The sequence below is a fragment of the Peromyscus maniculatus genome, chromosome 8, assembly GCF_049852395.1.
Source record: "Peromyscus maniculatus bairdii isolate BWxNUB_F1_BW_parent chromosome 8, HU_Pman_BW_mat_3.1, whole genome shotgun sequence".
Classification (NCBI taxonomy): Eukaryota; Metazoa; Chordata; class Mammalia; order Rodentia; family Cricetidae; genus Peromyscus; species Peromyscus maniculatus.
Window position 1 is genome coordinate 58,899,078 of NC_134859.1, and position 27,892 is coordinate 58,926,969.

A 27,892-nucleotide genomic window follows, 5' to 3' on the forward strand; every position below is an offset into this window, starting at 1 on the left:
TGAACACAGGGGAAGTTAGATCTGCATTGAACCACCTAGGCAGAGATCTTTCAGCCTCTAACATAGTTCCCTGAGATACTGGTGCTTATACAAGAGAGGTAGAGTTGGATTAGGAAAAAGTGTAAAAGTGGTCAGAATGAGCCGGGCGGTGGTGGCGCACGCCTTTAATCCCAGCACTCGGGAGGCAGAGCCAGGTGGATCTCTGTGAGTTCAAGGCCAGCCTGGACTACAGAGTGAGTTCCAGGAAAGGCGAAAGGCGCAAAGCTACACAGAGAAACCCTGTCTCGAAAAACCAAAAAAAAAAAAAAGGGGTCAGAATGGCTTGCCTGAAAGTTTTCTCCTGAGTTTGTTAATTCACCTGTATCCACTGGATGCCTACAAGGCCCTATGCCAGGCACAGAGGATATAGTGATAGAGGAACCCAGTCTGGAGAGCAGAAGACATGTGATCACATGTGATCAGACACTTCTCACTATGTATTCATGCCATCAGAGGGTGGGCATGTGGTCCTAGGAGAGGCTGGGGAGCACACCTAGCCCTTTCTAAAGGAGTTCAGGAAAGGTGTTTTGAAGAAGGTGGTGCTGGATCCTGGGAGAGACATAAATAAGGTCTTGTCTACCAGAAATGAAGATGGAGGCAGTGTAGACTGAGAGAGCCCGTGACAAGATGGGAAGGAACAGGTGCTTAAAGAGAAGAATAGCAATGAGTGGACTCTGGACATGTAGAGCCTTAGGAGGTGAGATCTGGCTGCACACTCCAGAAAGGAGTCAGTGCTGGGGACCATAATGTATAACACACCAATGGTTGTTGAAGCTCTGACTGGCAGCTGGGCACTTGGAAGGCATCTACAAAGAAAGCACAGCTGGAAGAGCAGGAAGGATCGTGGGCAGGATTTCAAGAGAACTGCAGCTCCGAGGGGAGGAAAAGTGAGGGGATGGGTGAGCAGAGCATCTGAAGTGCAGGGAGAAGCTTTGACCTCCATGTGATAACTGATACCTGTGAGGAATGGTGTCCCCAGAAACAAAAAAATGAGAGGCAGAAGTAAAACCACAATACATGAAGGCACCTTTAAGTTTTTTAAGTTTATTTTTATTTTATGTGTGTAAGTATTTTGCCTGCTTGTATGTATGTATGTGCATGACATGCATGCCTGGTGCCTTTGGAGGACAGAAGAGGTTATAGGATCCCTTGGAACTGGAGTTACAGATGATTGTCAGCCACCATGTGGGTATTGGGTACTGAATCCAGGCTCTCTGCAAAAGTATTAAGTATTCTCAACCTCTGAACCAATTTAGCTCTCCATCCTTTTTTCCCCCTTTAAAAAAAAATAGAGCCAGATGTGGTGGTGTACACTTTTAATCCCAGCACTCAGGAGGCAGGGACAGGCAGCTCTCTGAGTTTGAGCCAGTCTGATCTACAGAGCAAGTTCAAGGACATCCAGGGCTACACAGAGAAACCGTATCTCAAAAAAAAAAAAACAAAATAAATAAATAAGTAAGTGAATGAATGAATGAAGCAGGGTCTCACACCCTAGCTGGCCTGGAACTCAATATATAGAACAGTCTGGCCTTGCATTCACAGAAATCTACCCACCTCTGCCTCCTGAGTGCTAGAATTTAAAGTATATACCACCATGCCCAGCTATGTAACTACCTTTTATGATGAGGTACACATGCAGAAGAGGATGGGTGGGTGGGTGGGTGCGTGTGTGGGTGGATAGATAGATGGATCACACACACACACACACACACACACACACACAATTTAAAAGTCAAAACTCTCTTTAAGGACTGGTCTCTGAAGTCCAGGCTCCCTGCCTCTAGCCCTTTGGTGGCCTAGCCTCCTCACTCCTCTCTAAATAATTTCATCTGGGCTCACTGGTTCCCTGTTTTTCCTTTCTCGTTATTCTTACACAGGGTGTTTGTTTTGCCTTACAGAATCATATGCATGTAATCCTCTGTGACACATTTGCTTTAATGAGCATTGTTTTTGAGATTCATTAATGTTGACATATGTGCTGTCTTTCATTTGTGTCCAGTAGCCTTTTTGACACATCATAATTCATCTGATGATTTAGTTCTAGCTTGGGGAAGTTATTCCACAATGGTGCCGATATAAATTATACCTACGATTCTTATGTGTAAGAGTTTATCTGTAGTGGTCAAGTGACCTCCTCAACGTTTCAAGAACAAAGATGATGGTTAGACATCCATAGAAAGATGAAGTTATTTTAGGGTAGGGGAAATTTGATCAGATATTTGGGAAGAGCCACAGAGAGAGAAGAAACGTGAATATATAAGAGAAGGCAGAGATCAGCAGTGGGGTGGGTTCCTTGGAGTACAGAAATAGATGTCCTATGGAGGAAAACCTTTTGAAGAAGGGAGTCTTCATAAAGCCATCTTTCTTGGCTTGCTACTGGATTGACTATTCCCCATGTGCATGGTGTTTGTTTTGTTTTCTAGTGATAGTTGCTCTGGTAGAGACCTCTCACTGTGCTCTCTGGATAGTCTTGTTTGGACACTTTGTCTGCTTTCTTGCAGTGTGAGTTGTTGATGCTCAGCCGGGCCCATGGGGAGGTTGGCTCCGTGCTCTTCTCCTTGTTCTGGTCTGTGCAAGGCAGCCTGCTCTCCTGGTGCTTCCTGCAGCTCAAGAGCACGGACACCACAGCCAAAGAGCTTGCCGTGGATCTTATTGAAAAATGTGAGTGTCAGCAGTCCATGGCCACAGACAAGTGTCTGAGTTTGACCTGATGAGAATGCCCTTCCTTAGTAACTTATGTCCTTACATAGCAGGTATGCATGTGGCTTCCTGTATTATGGCCCTGTAACAGGGCTGCTTTTTATCTTTCTTCTTCTTTGAGACAGAGTCTCACTACTAGCCCAGGCTGCCCTCAAACTCACAGTTTTCCTACCTCAGTTCCATAGTGCTAGGATTGCAGGCATGTGCCTTCGTAACTGGCACAGCTTCACTTAGAGAAATGTTGTCTCCACTTCTCTGAAAAGTAACAAAAACAAAGGCATCACTCACTTTAATGGCAGCCTTTTACTGAAATCTGTACTGCCTTCTGCTCCCAGAAGCATTTGCACAATGGCTAACAGTCTCATCTGATCTAGAACCCCTGCTTCTGTATCCTTGTATAGCTGTGGTTCTCAGCCTTCCTAATGCTGAGCCCCCTTAATACATGTTGTGGTGACCCTCAACCATAAAATTATTTCCTTGCTACTTCATAACTGTAATTTTGCTACTGTTATGAATTGTAATGTAAATATCTGTGTTTTCTGATGGTCTTAGGCCACCCCTGTGAAAAGGGTCGTGACCTACAGGTTGAGAACCACTGCTCTGTAGCTTCATCTTTGGTGACAATTAAGCAAGTAATGTTTCTCCTATATAAGGTATTAACTACTCTCCTTATGTTTTGGTAGATGTGGGACAGTTTCTGGCAAGCATGAGAATGATTTTGGAATCCCTTTTGTCACAGTATAGTGGAAAGACCATAGTAGAAAAATTATGTAATTCGGTGTTTTCCATGGCAGCTCGTCAACTGGTAAGAGAAAATGGGAGCTGTCTGTAATAAGCTGGGAGGGGTGCTCAGCCAGAGAGAGCCTACAGTAGATGCTAAGCCCTCCGTTCATCCTCCTGCAGGTCATCTTCCTACTAGACTTCTGCACTTTAGATGTTTCCCACTGCACACTCCTGAGAGAGTTCAGCACCCTCACAGAGCTGTTGAAGAAGCTATGCAGTGACCCTGAAGGAGGCCTGAGCAAGGTGACTCAAGGTGGCCCTTGAACCTGCATTTTCCTCTCCTGGGAGAGAGTGACTGCTCTGACTGATGCCTCAACATGTAGATCAGGTCTTCCAACAAGGGTAGTAAATGCTGACCCTAGTAGATTTGTTATCATCAGTATCAGAAAAGAGACCCAAAGGAAGCCATGCAATTAATAGCATGTGAAATTGTATAAAATTCATAGGCGTGAATACTCAGCTGAAGTTTAGAAGACTTCAAAGGCAAATTATTTTTCAGTAAACAAAGTTTCTAATGGTCAGCATCCTACAATAGCCCTATGGCAATAGAAAATACATTTAATAAGTTTAAAAGGGGGTTGGGGAAGAAGGGAGAAACCTCAGACTTGCCAACATCTCAAATAATAATGTTAAGCCTTGTTTTGTTAAATCTCACATTAATTTTTTTTGTTTTTTTCTCCACTGAAAAGTCATACTTGTAATCATTTGTAAGAAATAGTTCTGTCATAGCTGAAAGACAGAAGCTGGTCATAGCCCTTGGAATATAGTAAAAGCAGGTGTGTGCTGTACTAAGTGATGAGCAGATGTTGATGTCTATATGGACTGCAAGGTCAAACATTCCCTTTAGCCCCACACAGGGCCTTTCCAGAGCTGTCAGAGCCCATATCCCTGCAGCACTGATAAGCAGCACCCTGTTGTACTGGCTGGAGTGAAGTGATCTGAGCTGTTTTCTTGACTCATTTGTCTTCCTAGCTGGACGTGGAGACCTGGCAGCAGGAACAGCCTGTGGTATTGCATACATGGACCAAGGAATCCACCCACAACTATGAAAACAACTGCCATGAAGTGTCTGTCTTTGTTAGCCCAGGGGCAACCTATTTTGAGGTGGAATTTGATGAAAGATGTGAAACTGAAAAAAGGTGAGGCTCATAGGTTCTTTTCTCAAGCCACGGTGGGTCAAAAACAGGAGATGGAAGTAACAGGGACTCTGCTTTCACAGGTATGATTATTTGGAATTTACTGACTCTAGAGGTGGGAAGACACGCTATGACACCAAAGTTGGCACTTACAAATGGCCCAAGGTGAGTGACATTCCCAGAAGGAGGTGAAGTGCCCCCTTTGGCAGTTTTTCTCCTTCACTAGTCCTTACTCGGGACAGTAGAACTGGGCTAGTGGATCCAGGAGAAGAGCCCAGAATCCAGCTCTGAGTTAGTTCTGCTTGATCTCTGGCTAGAGGTTGGGAGCTGCCTCCAGCTGTTGATGGTTGCTGTCAGGAGTCTTGGTTGGGAGCGTAGGCCTGTGTACGTATGATCGCTGGCTGGGAAGGTTGCAGACAGGTGGTCAGCCAAGGTTTGTAAAGATGAGCAGCCACTTTTCTTCTCACTTTGCTTCTTTGTGAGGACAGTTATAAATATGGGGGCTCAGTTGCACCTTTATCATTTCTCCTTTAGTTTGAACTTTTGGAAATAGAGACTCTTTAAAAGTTTAAAGTTTCAAGTTGCTTGTTGACTACTGGGGTGCAGCCTCCTGCCATCTCTTTGACCACATGACTTTGTTTGTCTCTAGAAAGTGACCTTTAAGGACGGTCCTCGGCTGCAGTTCCTCTTTCATTCTGACAGCAGTAACAATGAGTGGGGCTACAAGTTCACTGTCACTGCCTATGGCCTGCCTGATGTTGCTGTGTCTTGGGGTTTGGACTTGCAGCTCCTTGTCTCCCGACTGATGGGGCGTCTTGCTTCCCAGTGCATGGCACTCAAGTCAGTGCATCGTAAGTCCACAGCCCTGATTCCTTTTCATCAGAACCATGTGGAAGAGCAAGCTGGGGCTCTTCTAGGTGGTCCTTGCATAGGGACAGAGCAAGGTACTGATAACATTGACACCGGTGTCAGGAAATTTCCTGACTTGGGCTTTAGCCCTCATCACGGAGGGGGCCTGGAATCTGTCTGTGGAGGATAAGTGGGTGAGGAGCCAGGTTTTAGCAAGCATGGTGATTTTTCTTTTGTAAATAGACTTAGGTATACTCTAGCCAGAGGGCAGAGATACAGAACAAATAACTGCATGTCCTGTAAGTAGATATTTATGTAGTCTGTAGATATAGACATATGCCTTTATATTAAAATAATTTAACTTGTTATTAAACTCTTCCAAGATTTAGAATAAACCTTTATAAGACTCGCAGAATAAATCTTTCTGTTTTCAGGCCTGGTGGCGCATGCTTTAAATCCCAGCACTCCGGAGGTAGAGACAGGTGGATCTCTATAAGTTTGGGGTCTACCTGGTTTTCATAGTGAGTTCTGGGCCATATAGTGAAACCCTGTCTAAACAAACTTTTTTTTTTTCTGTTTTATTATCCTTCTATATCTTATCAAGTTTTTCCAATTGTAAAAGTAAAATATCAGAGAAAAATGGCATTTGGGAAAACAAAACAAACAAAAACCCCAGAACAATAGAAACCTCTTCCACCCTAACACCTGGAGATGACTGTGCCCAGCGCCTTTATGTCTCCCTAGACTTGGCTTCTGTTCTTATTTAGATCTCGGGTGAGTGTTTAATTATTTTGTGTGAAAACAGCTTCATAAATGGTGAGTTTTCACCTGAGAGGTGGCTCCCACCGTGCTTCCTGCTTCCTGAGTCTCTGCTGCACCCGGCCATAGCAGGGAGCAGTCGGGCCGGAGGCTCCAGGTTAACCCATGGTGTGTGTTCACGAGGTGTCACACTTCGTCCTCACAAGTGTAGGCGAATTTCCTCCAAAAAGTTTAACATTTTCTTTGTGTACTGAACTAAAAATAGAAGTCTCATGAGCCACCTTTTCTCTACAGAATTAGGCAGTAACATGGCAGTGTCACAGGCAAAACTGGCTTCAGTCCTGAATTCTCCATTGTGGAAACCTGTCTTCAGGCATCAGATTTGTCCAGAGTTAGAATTAGAAGCAAGCTGGCCCACTCACCCACACCAGGATGGGAAGGAGGTATTTGCTCCTCTGTCACCTTTCTGTTTATGTGGAAACCTGCGGCTTGTATCTGTTGCCTTAAGTTAAAAACACTGTGTTTATGTCTTAGCACCTCTGTGGGGCTGTGAGCTCCTTGAGGCTGGAGCTGCCATTGTTATTTTTATCCCCACTGTGTACAGCAGGGGCCTGAATACAATGAGTGTGGATGAATGACTGTGAAATAGTCGTGCTCAGTGAATCTCTTGGTGTCACCACTGTGGACTGTGCTTCTTGTGCCCGCAGGGTCACACTTTAAATGATCTGTGTTGTCTCTCTTGTTCCCCCACTGAACTGTAGCACGCAGTTTAGGTATATAACATTTTTAAACAAGTTTGCCTCTGTCTCTACTTCTCCCTCTTTTCCCATTCTTCTCTTTTCCTTTCTTCTTCTCCACCTTTCTCTCTCCCTCCCAAGTTATCCCATGATTGATTTCCAAAACCAGTGGCTCTTCCTCTTTCTGGTCTCCATTCTGTCTGTTAAATCTACCGCCCTTCAGGCCATGTCCTTCTGTCCATGATAGTCCAGTATCTTTCCTCACCAACTGTCCTTTCTCCCTCTTTATTGCCCTTCCTCTCCTTCTCTAAAGGGTAGGCTTCCTTTGCTTTCCCATAACCCCCCAAGACATCGTCTTCTGTCCTCTCTTACTGTCCCGCCTATGGGAATAATCCCATAATCCTCCTGGCCCTAGTTCTTCTCCAAACTCCAGTCTTCTCTTAGGTATTTCCATTTCAACATCCTGCCTCTCGTTAAGTCCAAAGTGTGAAACCAGAATGTCTCCCCAACAGACTGTTCAGTGGTCATTTTTGCCCAGCCCTCGACCACTGCTCCATAGTTTTCTTCATTCATGCCCTGTTCTTGCCCTTCCGATGCAGTCAACTACAAGCCCAAAAGATTCTTCCTTATGATGTGCATCTCTGTCCTCCCCTTGGTCTCCATCTTTACCCAAGCCCTCTCTTTGCACCTGCATTATTACATCAGGACCTATCAAGTTTTTTGTTTTTGGTTTTGTTTTGTTTTTAATCACTGCATTATCTTGTCATTCCACTGCCAAGCACCATTAATGGCTCCCCATTGCTCACAGGGTGAAGTCTAAACTCCTCAGTGTGACAGTCAAGGCTCTCTACAGTCTCCTTTCACCTTACCTATCTGACTCTAGTTCCCACCACTCCCCAGCTGAGACTTCAGGCCAGGTCAGTCTCCCTGCTGACTCTTAACCTCTGCAAATGGTTGTATCTCAGGGCCAAGGCATCCCTTCCTTCAGTGTCCATCCCTAAGCCCATGTTCTTCGGGAGGCTTTTCTTAATTACTTTGACCTGCCAGGAGCTCTGTGAATTCTCAGCACTGGGTACCCCTCTAGGTATTTGGCACTGGGTGATTTTTTGCTTTATGGTAGTGCTAGTTTTAATGCTCTTAGGTTTTATTTGTGTTTACTTTTTTAAACCTGTACATCTGTCTGGTCTCCCAAATAGAGTGAAGCTTCCTGAGAGCTTGCACCATGTTGTGTTTTTACTTCCGCTTTGTCCTAGTAGGTGCTCGTTGCATTTGTTTGTTTGTTTGTTTGTTTGTTTGCAAATGAGTGTGTTAAATGTGATGGTTTTCCTCTTCTTCCTAGGTCAAGAACATCCCTGATGATCCCTGCCGCCATTTTCTCCTTGATTTTGCCCAATCAGAGCCTGCTCAGAACTTCTGTGGGCCATATTCAGAACTTTTCAAAGGATTCATACAGGCATGTAGAAAACAGGCCCCAAAGACAGATATAGTTGCTGGTTCCACTATTGATCAAGCTGTGAACGCCACCTTTGCCGCTCTGGTGTATCGCACTCCAGATTTATATGAGAAGCTGCAAAAATATGGTAACTCATATTACAGGGAATATGTTTGATCTGAAGGCTAATTGCTAAGGTTTAAGAAGGCCCATCTAAGTGAGGATCTAGAAACACTTAAAGATACTAGCCCATGCCTGCAGTTTAATCTTGTCAGTTCTACTTTGCCAGTCAAGAGATTAATGGTTAATTTACAGTTAGCACTTAGCAGCTTACAGTATGTGTCAGGTACCCTTGATCTGCAGAATTAGCAGGTACTTTATCCAGAACTCCCATGGAAAACTACCACCAAGAAGTTTAACGGAAGGAACATAGCTCATAGCCCCAGCTTCAGCATGCCCAGACAACCTTTCTGCACCTCCTTTCCTTGTTGTCCACAGGGAGGGAGGGTCTCTACATTCATCTTTATTCAGGGGAAAGCATTTCAAACCCTGAGGTGTGGGTTTCCCAAACTCTTTGGCAGGGTAAATGTTCTTTCAGGTGCAGATAAAATAAGTAGGAATAGATGCATCCCAAGATTAGAGTAGGTGACTGGCTCATGTTATTATTACATATTATGATCTCTGTAACCTGTGTGGCTCAGCCCTTTTGTTCTTGTTTTATATCCTGTTTTCCAAATATCTCAATTTCTCCTCAAATCTTACCTATTTTTAGAAAGCCACTCAAATAAAACTACATTAAGACATGAGTGATAAATGGAAGAATATATCTTCACTGAACAATGGGGGAGGGGTCATCTGCATGGTTTTGGGAAAGAAATTATGTGTTTTTGTAGTCAAATTATGGTAAGGTAGCTGAATCATCTTTGTTACTTGAGGGACTTTTTGTTAGAGGGATAAAGGCCTCATGGACCAAAAGCTGAACACAGAAGATGTCCTGATAGGGGAGTTGTCAAATCATATCTCTATGTCATATTTATTTGCAATAGAGAAACACTTAATCAAATAAGGGAACAAGAAGTATCTTGGTATACACAGGCTATTCCTACATCATCTTCCCTTGTTCGTTGTTTTGGTTTTGGGGGAGCTAGGAATCAAGCACAGGGCCGTGTAATGCTAAGCAGTCACTCTACCACTGAGCTGTACCCTTAGCCCTCCTTACCAGTTTGAAAGGGACAAGTTTTGTCTCAGTTCTATCTGCAACTGTCTTTTTTTTAAAGACAGGGTCACACATGTAGCCCTGGCTGGCTTGGAGCTTTCTGTGTAGACCAGGCTGGCCTCAAACTCACAAATATCCACCTGCCTAGGTGGACACCACCACTCCTGGCCCTCTACCATTGTCTTTATGATACATACATCATATCTAAGAACCATTCAAGAGTTCTTCAAAACTGAACTACATTGAGAATGGCCTTTTGTAACTTTTCTTCATTGTTGTCTAAAACTTGGGTTATTACTAATCTTTTGAGTTGCCTTAATTCCATCATATTATGATATGACCTCTTTAGACTCAGGAAAATGAGAGATTTCCACTAAACTGTAAGCTGCGTGAGGGCCAGGATCATGTCTTTTTCCCAGCCTTGCACTCCTGGTGCCCGATGTAGAGCCTGCTTCACCCTGTTCTAGGATATTAGCTTTTGCTTTTGATGAGGAGAAGGAATAGGCTTCAGAGATTTTTTTTAAAATGGGAGTTGGAATTTTCTAGTTAGAAAAATTATATCCATTCTTTTAGAGGCTTACAAAGTAAAGGAAAGATAAAGTACTTGTGACCTATAATCTTATCATAGTACCTCTGCCAACATTTTTCTACATATCTACCTGGCCTTAGATATCTTCATGTGCATATGTATTTATCCATCCATGTTTTAAAGGTAATCTTTTTAAAAGTCAGATCATTTATACTGTTTCATAACCTGCTTTCTTATTAATGTACCATAAACTGCTTTTCATATCAGAGTGCTTTTTTTCCCTAACTCTTGTCTAAGCTGGCTGATGAGCTAAGGAGCCTAAGGAATCCTCCCATCTCTGCCCCCTAGAATGCTGGGGTTATAGGTGCTTATGTAGGTGCTGGAGATCCAAAATCCCTGTGCTAGCCATCTCCCCAGTCACTGTGTGAAAGATTTTTAAATTCAATCTTAATATTAAAGTTTTTTATTTTCAGTTTTCTTTATATTTCTTATACATTTTGTGCACTTAATAATACTGCTGTTTCATAAATTATTAGATGGAAATGACATGGAGAACCCAACTAGGTTTTGTGCCTTTCCTCTTTTGCCATCCCCAGTGTGTGTCAGAAGAGCGCTAGGATTCAGAGGCTTAATGCTGCAGGAGTGAATTGTGCCAGCCGAATGTAATCTCTTCTTTTCTTCTTCTTTCCCTAGTAAACAGCGGGGGCAAGATAGCCCTGAGTGAAGAGTTCTCTCAGGTGTATTCTCTGGCAGATGGAATTCGAATATGGATGGTAAGGTGTTCCTTCCCATGAAGCTGTGATATGCCTTAGATTTTCCCACTGTGATGAACTAACTTCAGTCAGAGTCATGAATAGATATAAACTATTTTAGAGCCCTTGGATATAATTTGATGATGTGTTGAAAATGCTGAGGAAATGGTGTTCAGTTGGGCCCTCTCTGTCCTTTTGTAACTCTAAAGACTTCTTTATGGTACTGAACAGCAGTGCCTGTGTCAGGGAGAGGACAGGCCCCCGGCCTGTTACAGGAATGGTTCTGCAGCAGTAACATGGAAGAACCAATGTTGGTTGGTTAGTGCACATGCACACACGCATACGCGCATGCTTGTGTGTCTTCTATTTTTTGAGACGGGGCTCCTGTAGCCCTGGATAGCCTCTAATTTCCTATGTAGCTGAGGCTGGTATTGAACTTCCTATCCTTCTACTTCCACCTCCCAGGAGCAAAAACTATAGGCATGAGCCACCGTGCCTGATTTATGTTTCACTAAGGATCAATCCCAGGGCTTCATGCATGCTTGGTAAGCACTCTATCAACTGAGCCACATCCCCAGCCATGTATGTGATAATTATATAATACTGTGTCACAATGTAGTATGATGATGTGGTATTATATTACAATAAAAGTGAATGAAGTAGAGCTACATGTATCAGTACGGGTGACTCTTACAGATTTGATAATGAGCTCTACCCCCGAAAAAGCAGATTGCAGAAGAATTGGTAAAGATGAAAGGCTTTATGTGTTCATTTGTCTGTCTGTTTAGGTGCTAGGCAAATGTTCTACTTCTGAGCTATCATGTATCTTAAATACTAGATAGTAAGTAATTGAGAAGAATCTTTAAATAACCAGAAAGAGAATAGGTAATGAAATTGAATTGAAATTGAGATAAAGATTCAAGCTCCAACATTGCCCCCCACGCCCACCCCCCAGAAAAAGTGTGGTGTGAATCTGGCAATATGACTCAGTGCATAAGGCACTTGCTGCTAAGTCTGACGACCTGAGTTCTGTCTGTGGGAGAAGCGAGAACTCCCCTCACCACTTGTCTTTTAATTGTCTTAATCTCAGTAGTTAGTTAAGGATGACTTTGTGATGGATGTGATTGATGAATGGAAGGAGTTGATCAAGTTAGTTCCAGCTTCCTGGCAGGATAGTAGAAGTGTTGATCAGGGTAGGAAAAGTAGTTTTGGATGTGGGAGTTAGAAGGATGTTGAACTTGGGAATTATTTTCTGAGACATCTAGCTAGATAATTCAGTGAAGGAAGTAATCTAAATGGATTCTCAGAAATATCAAGCTGAGATAAAGATAACCTCAAATTATTTATAATAGTTCTTTCAAAAACATGTGGATTTACCCAGGAACAGACAACTTTGGACAAAATAGGATCTACATGGGTTAGAACATGGTTAATTCCTCAAATATACTGGATGGGTAGAGACCAAGGTCAATAGAATCTCTCAAAAGAAACGCCTTTTAGTTTCCTTTAGGAAATGAATGGAATGAGGAGAACTATCTGGAGGTGTGGCTTAGTGGCAGAGTGCTTGCCTCATGCGTGCAAGACCTTAAATTCAAGCTCCAACATTGCCCCCCCACGCTCACCCCCCAGAAAAAGTGTGGTGTGAATCTGGCAATATGACTCAGTGCATAAGGCACTTGCTGCTAAGTCTGACGACCTGAGTTCTGTCTGTGGGAGAAGCGAGAACTCCCCTCACCACTTGTCTTTTAACCTCCATGTGTATACTGCAGTACACATACTTCCCCCTAAAAATGTAATTAAAATAAAGGAATGGTAGGAGGAGAACCAAGAGTACCTACAGAGGAAACAAAACACTCCTAATGAAAATTGAAAGGCAGATGGTATCTGAGAAAGCCGGCTACCACAAGTAGTTGTGTTTAAAAGGGTTTTTGACTAGATACTTGTAGTTTATTGCTTCTGATATAGCTTGTGACTGATGACAGCTGGATAAGATGCCATTCTTTTCTTTGAGACCTTAGTCATACATCAGATCTGCCCTTTTTCCGTGACTCTCCAAATTATGGACCATGCTGTAACCATTGCTGGGGCTGGCCCTCAACCCCCTTCTTTGGAAGGGGGCATCACCCTTGTGTTCAGGGTAGAATAGACTTCAGATTTTTGTCTGACCTTTGCAGCAGACTGTATATGTGACCCTCCCAAGACCCCATTTCCCCAGATCTCTACTTTTTTTGTCTCTACTAGTGGCTTTAAAGAAAGGCTCCTCCAGCCTCAGTGTTCTAGTTATTTGTTTTAGTTGTGAGGTTCTGGAGATTGAACCTAGGACCTCATACCTGCAGGGTAAGTGCTCTATCATTGAGCTATAGGTCTCCAGTTCTCAGTTTTTAAAGTAATGAGGTCACAGATGCAGACCCCTTTCAGATACCACATAGTGAAGAGACTCCAAGGACAAACAAACAGCTCAGTGCTGTTGCCATGCTGGGTGATGGCTATGATGTCCTCTATTGCCGCAGCACCATGTGCCTTTAAAGTAGTTTTCCATGGCTACACTTGCTACTCTGACAGCTTAATTGTGTGGCTCTTGTCATCTCCCCAGTTAGAGATGAAGCAGAAGTCCCTGGTGAGCCTGGGGAACGAGGCAGAAGAAAAGCGTGGTTTGGAAGCTGCAGAGGTGAACCCAGAGAGCCTGGGTGAGTGTGCCAATACCAGCTACCACAGCTGGGCCATTGTGTTTCCTTTTTGAACCTGGGAATAGGTGTCCTGCCTTCCAGGTTATCTTAATTGAGCTGTGTTGACCTAGGGATGTAAGGAAGGAAATGGAGAAAATGCCAGAAAGGAGTTACTGTTCACTCCCATGCTTCAAGTGGAGCATCTTTCTAGTGGCTTCTCTCATAGGAATTGTTAAGTGCTTTTTGAGCTATATCTTGTTCTGTTTTTAAAGTATGTGCACATTGACTAGCCATGAAAATTAAATAACTACCATTTTTAAAATGCTATCATGCTATGATACTTTTTAAGATTTTTTTAAATAATGTGTGTGTGTGTGTGTGTGTGTGTGTGTGTGTGTGTGTGTGCATCTGTGTGTGAGTATGTGCACATGAGTGCAGTGCCCATGGAGTGTTTCTGATGTCCTGGAACTAGAGTTACAGGAACTTGTAAGCTGCCTAATGTCAGTCTGGGAATCAAACTCTGGTCTTCTGCAAGAACAGTTTGCACTCTTAACCACTGAGCCATCGCTCCAGCCTGGTTGTACTATGTCTTAAAGCTCTAGTTTTATAAAATATTTGCAGATGAAAGTGCAATGCCTGGAAGCTGTATGCAGAACATCAGTGATTGGGGGTGGGGCACCAGATTGGCTGTGAGTTGATAATTATTAAGCCTGAATATTGAGTATATGGCAGGGTCCTTCTTCTGCTATATCTATAAGTGTTTGAAATAATCATTTCTGTAAAACTTTAGAAAGTGCGCTGTCCTCATGGCAAGATCCTGATTTGTACAGTGAGAGAAGATCTGATTTTGTTCTGTAGGTGCACATGTCACAGCACTCAGGAAGGCATTTCTTACCATAAATCATGGAGTTGAAATAGATTATTTTCTCCAAAAGTAGATTGTAAGTTTAATTTTGACTTTTTCTTGTTTTTCTTCATTTGTTTTCATTTAGCAAAAGAATGTATTCAGAAAAGTCTCTTATTGCTGAAATTTTTGCCCACAAGCAAAAGTTCAAAAGAAAACTGTGACAATTTGGTGCCTGTTGATGAGACTGATCATCTCCAGCCACTTGACAGGCGCCAGAGGACAAGCTCTGTGGTGGAAGAGCATTTCCAGGCTTCAGCATCCTCTGCAGAAGCACCAGCCCCAAAGACAGGTGACAAGAGTCCTGCCTCGGAGACCCAGCCACAGCTGCCCCCCAGCAGTGGCCCCTCCGCTGCAGAAGTGTCCACAGCTGAAGAGCCCTCATCACCATCCACACCCACCCGGCGGCCTCCTTTCACCCGAGGGCGACTCCGGCTGCTCTCTTTCCGGTCCATGGAGGAGACCAGGCCAGTCCCCACAGTCAAAGAGAAATACCCGGTGCTGAGGGATGTCATGGACTTCATTAAAGATCAGTCACTCTCACATGAGAGGTGAGCCAGTCATTTTCTTCCAACACTTATCCTTTTCAAGCTGTAGGTACCCACTCTAGTCAAAGGCTTGAAGTTCGTGTTTAAAATGAACAAATAAGGGATAAGGGAAAGGATAAAATCAAAATATAGTATATAAAATTTTTAAATAAATAAAATGAATCAATAATATTTAGGGTACATCCAGATTTGTTTTAAAATATTCAGGATAAAAAACTTGGTTGTGTGGGTTGTTTTTTTCCCCCTCCTTAAGGAAATTCTGCAATTGGTACACTGAGGGCTGTTAATACAGCTCAGTTGGTAGAATGCTCATTCCACATGAAGAAGCTCTGGGTTTGATCCCTGTACTGGGTTAAAACTTTGTATGGTGGTGTATCTGTGATTCCTGCACTTGGGAGGTGGAGCACAAGAATAAAAAGGTCATCCTGAGTTCACAGACAACCTGGGGTATATGAGACCTGTCTTAGGAAAAAATTATAGCTGGGCATCTTCACACACACCTTTAATCTCTGTGCTTAGGAGGCAAAGGGAGGTAGACCTCTGTGCATTCCTGGACAGCTGGGGCTATGTAAATAGACCTTGTGTCAAAAAACAAATTGTGCCCTTCATTGTATATAACATATATCTCAGTAATGTTTGTATGGATCTTTTAAAATGGAATCATTTCTTTAATTCCTCCCTCCCTCCCTCCCTCCCTCCCTCCCTCCCTCCCTCCCTCCCTCTCTCTTTCTTTCTTTCTTCCCTCCTCCTCCTCCTCCTCCTTATCCTTTCCTTCTTCTGGTTGTTTGATACTAATCTTACTCTGCAGCCCAGACTGACCAGGAACTCATAACAATCCCCATGCCTCAGCTTCCTGAGTACTGCTATTATAGGCATTAGCCACCATACCTGGCTTAAAAAGACACTACTGCTCAAAATTTTTTTATATCCAAGGGAGAAATTTAGGATTTGATATTTTCTGAAAAAATTATTTGTCCATAGGCCTATGTCAGTGAAGAATTTTCTGCCTAAGAATTAAAGCTTTGCCTCCTTAGGGGAAGTAAGATCCTGAAGTTCCTTTTTAACTATTTATTAAAATAAATAAATAAACTTGCATTCTGCATAGTTGGTGCACACTGGTTTGTGGTGCTGCCTAGTGTTGACTATAGGTAGCACTCATTCTGACACTCCCAGTCCCTCACTGCAGGACTGACTTTGGTTCACGTGGTTTCAGAATGTGGGGGAAGGGTTTGTTTTTCGGGCGTTCCTGACTTGAACTGTGTCTCCAGTGTTGTGAAGGTTCTTTCTTTGCGGAAAGCCCAAGCACAGAGCATCCTTGAAGTTCTGAGGATAATTCAGTATTGTACAGAATCCCTTGGGCAGCCTCACTGCTTCCATCCACCGTATATACTTTTCCTACTGGAACTTCTGACCTGCCAGAAAGATTTTACGAAGTAAGTACAAATTTGCCAGAAAAGCCAGCAGAGGCCATTTTACAGAAATCCTATTCGGCCTCAGTATTGATAATGCCATAATTGCCATATATGATACAAATTTACATTTTTGGTTAACATGTTCTCTCATCTCCTGTTAGTAAGAAGCAAGAATATGATTATTCTTTTTATGACTTTATCTGCTTTACCTGACAGTAAGAATTGTGTTCCCACACTCTCATAAGGTTTCTAGAAGCTGTATGCTAAATGCAGTGCTCATTTAAAGGAATGATTATGACCTTTCAAGGTGGTTCTAACCTTCACTTGACAATTTGTTTTCTGCTGTGCCTGATACCTTTCTAAGCATTGTGTATACAAACATGCCATGACAGGCAAGGCCTCTTTCTAATGGAGCCTTACATTCTCTTGGAGAGTAAGAGAACATTCAAAATAAATAAGCGAGACAGTCTCTGGTAGTTGTATAGAATGTGGTGATTCCATGTGCGGTGACACAGTTTGGATGGTCAGGGAAAGTGAGCCAAGGGAACGGCCTGTAAACCAAGAGGTGAATGACTTGCCGAGACTAGTAGAGTGCTGGGGGCAGGAGGAACTCTTGGTGGGTAATCAGGCCAAGGGACAGAGAAAACGAGCATGGCTAGGTGAGAGCGTTCCGGAAGCGTGTGAGCCAGTCAGAGCTTGAGGCAAGAGCCTATCCTACAAGGAGGTGTTTGCATTTTTTACAGAGTCGGAGGTGGGAAACCTTGGGAGAGTTGGAAGCCCAGAAGGAGGAGCACAGTGGGTTTAAGTTTATGAAAGTGCCTCTGGCTCCTCTGTGGGAAGTGAGAAAAGCAGTTAGGAGATTGTTGGAGGGATGCAGGCAAGAGAGGAGGGTTTGGACCAGGGAGAAAGGGAAGGAGAAAAAGGATGCATTTGGGATTTATTTGGAAGATGGAATTGTGTAAGACAGAAAAGATGAATGAAAGATACCAGAAACATGGGGAAAGAAACTCTTAGGATTTTGGTTGGAGCAGCTATGTGGATAGTGTCATATTTTACTGAGAGAAGGGATATGAAAGACACAGATGGGGACAAAATTTTCAATTCTGTTTTGGTGATATGTTTGAACTATCTTTTTATTATTTTAATATTTTTTGACAAATATTTTTGGAAAATATTGTTGTTTCCTAGCTGTTCTGGAACTCACTAGTAGACCAGAATGGTCTGGAACTCAGAGATACACCTGCCTCTTCTTCTTGAGTGCTGGGATTAAAGGCATGTGTCACCACTGCCTTATTTTTTTAATTTATATTTTATGTGTATGAGTGTTTTGTCTATATGTATGTCTGTGCACCCCAACCCCAACCTCTACTTGCATGCCTAATTCGTGTGGAGGTCAGAATTGGGTTTTGGATCTCCTAGAACAAGACTCATGGAACTGGAGTAAGATACCATGTGGGTGCTGGAAATTGAACATGTGTTCTTAACTGCTGAACCATCTCTCCATTCCCTGTTTTAACTGCTTCTTTGGTATTTAAGTAAATATGAAGATGAGGATCAGAATCTAAAGTACTGGAAATAAGTCAGGACTAGGGATAGAATGAACATGTGGATGATATTTAAAACCATGGACCAGATGAAACCTAGACAGGCAGTGGTCCAGAGTTAAGCCTTCATTTAGAAGTCAAGAGAAAGAGGGGTCAGCTAAGGCCATCAAGGTAGAGAGGGGCCCTTGGGATAGATTGACAACCTATAGGTGGTGGTGTCCTAAAAGGCAAGAGAAGACTATGTTTTCAACCTTAAGAATGGTCAGTTGAGTCAGATGCTGATGTGAGAGTTTGAGATTGAAGCAATGGATTGAAATGGTGACAGTCTTGGTGATTTGTGGCCTGAAGCCCAGTTGGATGAAAGATGATGGGATGGTAAAGTGGAAAGACAAGATTAGAAAGAAGAAGAGCAAGAAAATATGGTGGCTATTGGAAGAGGATGTGGGCATCAAAGGTTGTATTGTTTCGCAGTGCTGGTCACTGAGCTGGAGCCTTGTTCAAACTCAGCATATGCTTGGCCATGAGGCTTGCAGCTGCAGGTGTGAAGATAGTAGAGCATGGTGGGGATGAGTCAGCAAAGGTCGGGGAGTGCTGTCAGTGTCAACGGGAAAAAGCAGGACATTCCAGTAGTCAGTACAGATGCAGGCTAGCTGGTAGATGGAGTGCTACAAAGGTGATGGGTTCCCGTGGGATCATTCTGTTTTTAAAAATAAGATATGAGTGGTGGTAGTGCATGCCTTTAATCCCAGCACTCAGAGGCAGAGGTAGGTGGATCTATGTGAGTTCGAGGCCGGCCTAGTCTACAGCCAAGGACGTTACACAGTGAAACTCTGTTTCAAAAAATCAAAATAAATAAATAAATACGTAAATAAATAAAAGATATAAGTAGAGTCACCAGTGAAATGAGGTAGAGAAGAAGGCAGTGAGAATTATGTTTGTAAGCTGGGTGTGGTAGTACACTTCTGTATTCCTAGTATTCAGGAGGCAGAGAAGCAGGAGGATTTTTTTGGGTTGAGACCAGCATGGGCAACGTAGTAAGTTCAGAGCCAACTTGGACTATGTGGGACTTTGTCTCAAAAGAAAAAAAAAAAAAAAAAAAAAAAAGGTGAGGGGCTAGAGTTGGCTTGGATGTTAGGAGCACTTGTTCTTAGAGAGGACCTGAGTTTAGTTTCCAGCACCCACCTGGTGGCTCACATCTGTAACTCCAGTTCCAGGGGAACTCCCAATACCCTTTTCTGACCAGGCATGCACATGCTACACATACATACATGTAGGCAAAATACTCATACACATAAAATTTTAAAAATCTTTTTTTTTGAAACAGTCTCTCTTTAGTCCTGGCTGCCCTGGAACTTGCTATGTAGACCAGGCTAGCTTCAAACACATGGAGATCCTCTTACCTCTGCCTCTTGAATGCTGAGATTAAAGGTGTGTGCCACCTTGCCCAGCCTTAAAGAAATAATATTTTTAAAGAGAAAGAAGAAAAACTGATGGTTATAAATTTAAAGTAATGTTAGTCAGCTCAGTTGCATGATGTTCCTTCCACCTACATTCAGCTGTTTTCGAATTGTAAGATTCTTTATACAAGAGGAATTCCTCATAGAAGGAGAGAGAGGCCAGGGAGCTGATGCTAGCTAACAGAGGAGTATTATGATGGGCTGTGAAATCAAGCTGAGAAGAGAGCAGAGAAAAAGCATGGTAGGTGTAATTAGTTGATGGTGACATTCCTCAGCTGGGGCTCATTAGGATTGAAAAAAGGCTGTGTGGAAGTCCATAGTAGAAGAGGACAAGAGATTGTAGGCAGGGTAGCATGTTCTGAAGTCAGCCTTCACTGGATGACAAGGTTAAGGGAGGACCATCAAATTGGGCTAGTTAAGGAAGGAAATGGAAATGAAAATCCTTGGCAGTGAAGTGGGCAGAGAATCAAGAGAGAAAGAATCGGAGGCATCATTCCCATGGATGTTGAAGTCATTTAGGTGCCAAGGATCAAGGTATGAAAAGCCAGTGAATCAGCACTTGGAATGCATAGGCATTCCTATGAGTTCCAGGACAGCCAAGACTACACAGAGACTTTCTCTATCTCAAAAGAAAAGAAACAAAAAAGAAAAGGAAAACTTAATACTAAAGTTGTCAATGAAGGAAGAACAGATTGTTGGTGTAGAGAGGGCTAAATGAGGTTACTTATGGAAAGCATGCGACATAGCACGGCACACTGCTGCAGTGAGAATGGGTGCTTTGTTTGACTGACAGAGAGAGACGGGTAGTTGTCACCTCTATGCTTCTGCTGGGCTGCTGTCTTGACCCAACTGGACTTACGCTCAAAAGTCACTGTGCTTGTTTTTATTCCAGCCTCTGTTGCTTTGTCCAGCTGGCTGCTGTAGCCAAAAGTTTTTCAGGTCTCACCCAGCCCCACAGTCCCACGTTAAACCTCAGGTGACTGTCCAGGCAGCCAGCTGTTTCTGTCATTCCTCACATTTTTTGGAAGTTGCTTGTTTGTACTTCTTGTTTAACTAGGTAATATCATTTCCTTCTTGGTTCTCTGTGGGAGTTGAAGATTAGATAGTTATAGTTTTCCTTAACAAATTCAGAAAAGAAACTCACTAAAGAGGCGTAAAGTGTATAAGTTTGAAAGACATCAAAAGATAGTTTTTGGTTGGTAATACAAGTTAGGATAGAAAGTGAAATTAGGTACACTTTGGACTTATCAAAATAGGATAGATAATGGAATATTTTCATTGAATTTGTCAAATGTAAATGGACTAGACATCGTTGATGTATTTATTGCCTGTATATATTGTATATAATTATTATGCTTATTATATATAGTTTTTCTTATATTAGTTATATATTTTTTATTTTAGACAAAAAAAATGGGAAATGTAGTATTTTATCTGTGCTCTAACAAATAAAGCTTGACTGGGGATTTGAGGAAAAAGCCAGCCACTATATTAAACATAGATGTCAGGCGTGGTGGCTCACATCTTTAATCCCAGCACTAGTTAACCATAGAAGTCTGGAGGTCTGTATAGACAGACAGGAAGTGATAGAGCTGGGCAGAAAGAGGAAGTGATGTAGCTGGGTGAAGAGAAGAAGTAAGATGGCAGGGTACAGAAAGGTATATGAGCGTGAGTATTCAGGAAGTAGCTCTCTCTTGGGCTGAGGATTCCTAGCAGTAAGAACTTGTGGCTGGCTTGTTCTGTCCCTCTGATCTTTCAGCTTTCACACCAATATCTGGCTCTGAGTTTTTTTATTAATAAGACCATTTAGGAATTTGTGTTACATCCTGCTTCTTGGCTATTTTGTTTGAGGTATAAAGATTAATAAGTCGAAGTTGTCCTGGATATTAAGCTAGTGGTTTTCTCTTGTTTCTAGTTACTTTGGACACTTGGAAGGCTGCGGTGCTGATCTACATAAAGAAATCCGAGACACCTACTACCAACTTGTTCTATTTTTGGTCAAAGCGATTAAAGGATTTAATAGCATCAATGACAGGTACTGGATTGCCTTTGCATTTCTTGATGAAAAATGTATTCTTTTTTCTGATTATAAATGAAACACATTTGATGTTGAAAATCCAGAAAAGCACAAAATTAACCACAAATATTCACTTACTAGTATATTCTGTGTATTGGGCGGGGGGTGGTGTGGGGGGGAATGTATGCATTGGATAGGTTTTTGGAAATCTAAGAGTTTATAGCCTGCTATCTTCAGTGTTTGATGTATTATGTGCAGATTAAAACATAAGTACAAAGCAGATTCTCATCTCCTCTGTAGTAAGTTGTTCAGCTATAACCCTTAAATCAGACGCTTCTTCTGTAGCTAGCCTTAGCGAATCTGGGACTGTCCTAATGTTGCTGTTCATCAGTGCATGATGTCACTGCTCATTCCCTCACTGCCAGTTGCTCCAAACTCACTTTCCACCTTTCAGAGTTCGTGGGTTTTTTGTTTTTTGTTTTGTTTTTCTAAGCTTTAAAGGATATTTGTGTTGAGTCCTTCCTTACAAATTAGTCCCAAATCAGCCTGCCAACTTACGCCGTCCCTGTTGGCAGTGGGCAACTTTGATAATTGTCACCTGTGTGGTCTCTTTAGGTCTCTGCTCCCTGCTTTATCCTGTGTTCAGACAGCCCTGCTTCATCTTTTGGATATGGGCTGGGAACCCAGTGATCTTGCCTTCTTTGTTGACATTCAGTTACCAGATCTCCTCATGAACATGTCACAAGAAAATATCAGTGTCCATGACAGTGTGATCAGGTAAGAGCACAGTCCCGCCTTTGCTGTTGAGTAGGGGCATGGGTAGAGTGGATGCATGGGTAGAGTGAGGGCAAGGGAATGGGCTTGGCAGCTAGTCTGTAACATATCCTGGCTAAATTTACCACATGTGAACTGGGTGACCTTGCAAGTTTTTTAACCTTTCTGTGCCTCCATTTCTTCCATCTTTAGAGCTGCCCTGAGACTTGTGGAAAATGCATAGGTTCTATTTTTGAATGTCTAGAACAGTGCCTTGTACACAGTGGGGCAGGGTAAATGGGCAGTAGTAGTGTTGTGAACTTGGAAGATGAGGATGGTCTTCATTTGGGGTGGTCCTAATAGCCTGTGGAATTGGAGAATCTTTTTATTTTACACTAGCCACTATAGTGTCCTGCACATTGTAAGCTCCTGAATTACAATAAAAAATAGTATACAAAATTTGCCTGGCAGAGGAGATACTATAATCAAGAAGATGATTTTCCCAGGGTGAGGCTCAACCATGACCCTTGGGATACACTGACCCCTTCAATTTTCCCAAACATGGGAAATTTGACTACAGAATTTATGATAATGGGGGACTGTGTTTATACTCTCCCCTACATTAAAAGAAAATAGTATACAGTGGGTTTTTTTTTTTTTGATAATTTTTGGTTTTGTTATAGAATGAGGTTGGGAGTTTATTGAGACAATATTTTAATATAGCTTTAAACATGGGTATTAAGAGAGTGGGGCTTCAGAAAAGGACATTGTTATACACCTCTGAATAAATGTGGGCTTCTCAAGAGGGAGGTGCTTTATTCCACTTTTGACCCATGTGCCTCTACCTGCTCAAACCCACTTAACCATTTATGACTTTGTATGGAGAAGAGCGAAACAGAAGAATAGGTGTTAAGAGGAGAATTAAGACATAAGTGAAGGAGACAACACTCACTATTTTCACTCTTAAAGGAGATATTCTGGGAAGGCGGGGGACAATTAAAGCTGTCTCCTTGGGCCAGTGAGGTAGCTCCATAGATAAAGCTGTCTCTATTACTTTACCTGCTGTCAGAGGGAAGACAGGGGGTCATGGCACTGGGTGACAGCTGGTTCTTCAGCCACCAGTCAGCCCAGTGTTTTAAGCTTTGTTTGTGCTAGTATGATACAGCCCTGGAGGAGAGAGGGAACACATGCCCTTCACACCTGTTCCTCAGAACTAGCCCAAGACTATGTAAGAGCAGGCCTAAAACCGTTTAATTTGAATGCATAAATAATGGATGGATGAGGTTTTTTTGTTTGTTTGTTTTACATTTTGAGACAGGGTTTTACTGTGTAGCCTTGGCTGTTCTAGAACTTACTTATAGAGCAGGATGGCTTTGAACTCATAGAGATCCTCCTGCCTCTGCCTCCTGAGTGCTGATATTGAAGGTATATGCCTCCATTGCCTGGCATATTTAAAATTTTTTAAGGATTTATTATTTTTATTTATCTGTGTATGTCTATGTGAGTGTATGCCATATGTATGTGGGTGCCATAGAAAGCCAGAAGAGGATGTCTGATCTCTCAGAACTGAAGTTCCAGGTGCTTGTGAGCTGCCTGATGTGGGTGCTGGGGACTGAACTTGACTCTCTTGAAGAACAGCAACTACTCTTAGCCATTGAGCTGTCTCTCCAGCCTGTGTTTAAGTTCCCACTGCTGAAGCAAACTAAACTGAGACTGTAGAAAGGTATAACTTGCATGAGAAGAGTCTGTGACGTTACCACCTGGAACCTTGTATGTGAAATGAGGAGTCAGGAGCAGTGCCAGGTAAAGGTCAGTCATCCCTGTCCCTGTGACCCTTGGTGGATCCCCTTGGTGGATCGGTTCTTTTTTTCTTTCTTTTTTTTTTTTTTTGTTTTTTTGTTTTTTCGAGACAGGGTCTCTCTGTGTAGTTTTGGTGCCTGTTCTGGATCTTGCTCTGTAGACCAGGCTGGCCTTGAACTCACAGAGATCCACCTGGCACTGCCTCCCAAATGCTGGGATTAAAAGTGTGCGCCACAGCCAGTGGATTGGTTCTAAAATCTCACCAATACAAGTGAGATGCTTCAGGCCCTCAATAACCCACACACATCCTCTTACATACATTGAATCATCTCAGGTGACCATATGATGCTTTATGAATCACTGTAAATGCTTGGTAAGTAGCTCTCACATTGTGTTATTTAGGGAGTGATGAAAAAAAGGATCTACACATGTTCAATACAGACAATTTTTTTAAAGATTTATTTTATTTTTAATTTTATGTGTTTGTGTGTATCTCTGTGTGGTCATGTATGTGTGAGTGCAGGTGTCCTCAGAAGCCAGAGATGTTGGATCTCCCTAGAAGTAATAGGCAGTTGGGAGCTTCTGACATGGGTTCTGGGAACTGAACTCCAGTCCTCTGGAAGAGCAATAAGGACTCTTAACTTCTAAGTCATCTCTCCAGTCCCAGAGACAATTTTTTAAAAGATATCTTTGATATGATATTGGCTGAATCCAAAGATGTGGAGCCCATGTATGTGGAGAACACAGATGCAAAGGCTGACTGTGTTTCATGGTCTCATAGCAACTAGTTGGTACAGCTGAAGTCACAGGATCTCCTGACCCCTTCCTGTGCTGATTGCATTAGTCTCTTCTCACCACGTCCACACTGAATTTATTTTAGACAAAGTTGTGTTTAGTTCAGGCTGGCCTCAGACATTCTGTACAGCCAAGAATTGCCTCTGATCCTCCTGCCTAGGATAACAGGTGTGTGATGTTTATGACATGCTGGAGATCAAACACAAGGTGTCTTGCATTCTTCTAACCAGTCTACATCCTCAGCCCAAACTTTTATCATTGTTGTTGTTATTGAGACAGGGTCTCACTGTATAGCCCTAGCTGGCTTAGAACTCACTATATAGTTCAGGCTGACCTCTTAACTCACAGAGATCTACCTGCCTCTTCCTTCTGAGCATGTGTCACTTATGCCTGACTCAACTTTTTTTAATCATCGTTTTTGACTCTAGTACCTGACACATGATAGGCTTGCCCTACTCATTGTAGTCTGCTCAAGAAAGAATTTTTCTATTATTTATTTATCTATCTACTCATTTGTTTATTTATTTTTCTGAGCATAAATCTATCAAATAGCAGATAAACTCTGAGGCTTTGAGAAGCAATTACCATTGTTTCAAAATGCCTAGTCTGTTAAACGTATGGGAACACAACATCTGCTAACTCGCACTTCCTTGGGTATTGTAAGAGGCATGCTTTTCTCTCATTACATCCTTCTTTCAGCCAGTGGAGTGAAGAAGATGAACTCGCTGATGCCAAGCAGAACTCAGAGTGGATGGATGAGTGTCAGGATGGCATGTTTGAGGCCTGGTATGAAAAAATAGCTCAAGAGGATCCAGAGAAGCAGAGGAAAGTAAGACCTCTCAGCTAGAGCAATCTGGGTGACTTGCTAGGAGTTTGGAGAGGAGGGTGTCCCTGGGGTACACTTGGATGATGTCTCCCAGAGGGCTTCTGGGAACATTCAGGACCAATGTCTGGTCTTCATCCTGATGTGATCCATCACGATGGCTTACTTCCATAGAACTAGGCTCACAGCAGAGTGTCTCATCAGGCTGATGTACGTTGCTAGATTCCAGTGTATTAATTTAGTTCAAAATGGAATTGCTAAAGTGTTTGGACTCTCGTGTTCTAGACTGGCACACTATCTTCCTGTAGGCAAGCATCATTCCAATTACAAGGTTGACAATCAAGTGAGCTTGGAAGCAGCTCCTGTTTATCATATGAGAGTTAAATGACCCACACAGTAATGGAATCAACTTAGGTAGCCTGTCTGTCTTCATGTAAGGTGTCCCATCTGCCACCACTACATGTGCCAGGCATCTGCTGCCTTGAAGCCACTAATTTTCCCCATATTAAGTACCTTCTGTTTGCCAGCCACTTTGTCCATTATTTTTTTATTTTTTCTTTTTTTTGGGGGGGTCTTCGAGACAGGGTTTCTCTGTGTAGCTTTGCGCCTTTCCTGGAGCTCACTTGGTAGCCCAGGCTGGCCTCGAACTCAGAGATCCACCTGGCTCTGCCTCCCAAGTTCTGGGATTAAAGGCGGGCACCACCACCGCCCGGCCACTCTGTCCATTATAGTACCTTTGTGATGCTTAAGAGGAACACACCAACTGGTACTTGTGACTTCTCTCTTGTAAGTTAATATCTGAATGAGAGCATCCTATAGCGCTCAAGTGACCTGGCAGATTTCCTTTCTTACAACATACCATCTACTACCAAACAGTGACTTTCTGACTTGGTTTCCGCATATGCGGACTCTAAAATAAACTTAACTTTTGATGTTTGTTAGCACTGCCATTGTCTAACAAGTACCCAAGCCAAACATCTGGATGTCATTCTTGATGGTCTCTTTATTAATTTGGTCTCCAAGGCTTCTCATTTTGCCTCCTTAATACTTCTTAAATCTGTCTGCTTTCCACATCCTGATTACAACTCAGTCCCTGCCCTTATTACCCCATGGAGTTACTTGAACAGCTGTGTGATAGTCAGCTTCCCTAACACTTGTCTTGGTCCAAAAAATCCATTCTTTGCTCTGCAACCAGAGGAACCTTCAGAATGCCCAAATCTATTGCCTTTACTTTTCTGTTTAAAAACTGTTTTTAAACACTAGTGGTTTAGTCTCCTTGGAGTTTACCTTTCTGACTTCACCTGCTTATTCCTCCTCTGCACTCCATTACACATACTATATTATTGCCCATTTCAAAAGCCCTGGAGCTAGAGAGGTGGTTTAGTGGTTAAGAGCACTTGTTGCTCTTCCAAAAGACCCAAGTTTGGTTCCTAGCCACTGATGCTGAGTGGCTCACAACCGCCTATAACTCTGCCTCTAAGGAATTCAATGCTTACTTCTGCAGGCACACATAATAGGAGGCATGCACATACATAGGTGCACACACATATACATAAATGAAAAGTACATCTTTTTAAAAAGCAAACCAAAAAACCCTTGTCCTTTTTCTTTTCTTTCTGTTTTTCTGTGCCTTGTGCCTGCCAAGCAAGTGCTCACACACACAGCTACATCCCCAGCCTGTAGTATGCTCCTTTTTTGCAGGAGCAAAGCTTCTGTAGACTTTGCTGTTCCTTCTGTCTGACATTCCTGTCACCTTTATCTTTATCTGTTTATTCTTGGTTTTAACTGAGGAATTGTCTTTCTTGAAAAACCTTCATTGACCCTCCCCATACCTTTGATGGTGTCCTTTGTGTTCTCTGAACTTCCTGAATTTCCCTGTCAAAGCATTCCCCACACTATATGACCATCATCTGTTTGGTTGAAGGAATTCCCAAATGTGTACTTGCTTATCCAACTTCAAATTCTAGCACCTCGAACAAAGTTTGGGCTATCTTAGGTACCTACTAAGTGAATGAATTGATTAATAAACAGTGGACACATTAGAAAGTCTTTTGGCTAATTGTGTTCATTTCACCTTACAGATGCACATGTTCATTGCTCGCTACTGTGACCTGTTAAATGTGGACATCTCTTGTGATGGGTGTGATGAGATTGCCCCCTGGCATCGCTACCGGTGTCTGCAATGCAGTGACATGGACCTCTGCAAGACTTGCTTCCTTGGTGAGCTTCAGGGGGAATCCC

General features: G+C 42.6%; 1 protein-coding gene and 1 non-coding gene across 6 annotated transcripts in view; both read left to right on the top strand.

The window, feature by feature from the left end:
- Nucleotides 1–27,892, top strand: part of Zzef1 (zinc finger ZZ-type and EF-hand domain containing 1) — a 130,909-nt gene that overhangs the window by 61,263 nt on the left and 41,754 nt on the right. For all 5 annotated transcript variants that reach the window (XM_076542845.1, XM_076542848.1, XM_076542847.1 and 2 more), the window contains exons 19-34: nt 2,541–2,700; nt 3,423–3,544; nt 3,643–3,765; nt 4,495–4,661; nt 4,742–4,823; nt 5,308–5,509; nt 6,561–6,709; nt 8,343–8,583; nt 10,874–10,953; nt 13,526–13,619; nt 14,591–15,053; nt 16,319–16,483; nt 21,379–21,498; nt 22,096–22,257; nt 25,528–25,657; nt 27,733–27,871. In XM_076542845.1, coding sequence (XP_076398960.1) covers nt 2,541–2,700; nt 3,423–3,544; nt 3,643–3,765; nt 4,495–4,661; nt 4,742–4,823; nt 5,308–5,509; nt 6,561–6,709; nt 8,343–8,583; nt 10,874–10,953; nt 13,526–13,619; nt 14,591–15,053; nt 16,319–16,483; nt 21,379–21,498; nt 22,096–22,257; nt 25,528–25,657; nt 27,733–27,871 — 2,599 coding nt within the window. The remainder of the gene's footprint in view (nt 1–2,540; nt 2,701–3,422; nt 3,545–3,642; nt 3,766–4,494; nt 4,662–4,741; nt 4,824–5,307; nt 5,510–6,560; nt 6,710–8,342; nt 8,584–10,873; nt 10,954–13,525; nt 13,620–14,590; nt 15,054–16,318; nt 16,484–21,378; nt 21,499–22,095; nt 22,258–25,527; nt 25,658–27,732; nt 27,872–27,892) is intronic.
- On the top strand, nt 22,690–22,853 carry LOC121831921 (U1 spliceosomal RNA). The gene has a single exon (XR_006075516.1). It is a non-coding gene; the product is annotated as a U1 spliceosomal RNA (small nuclear RNA).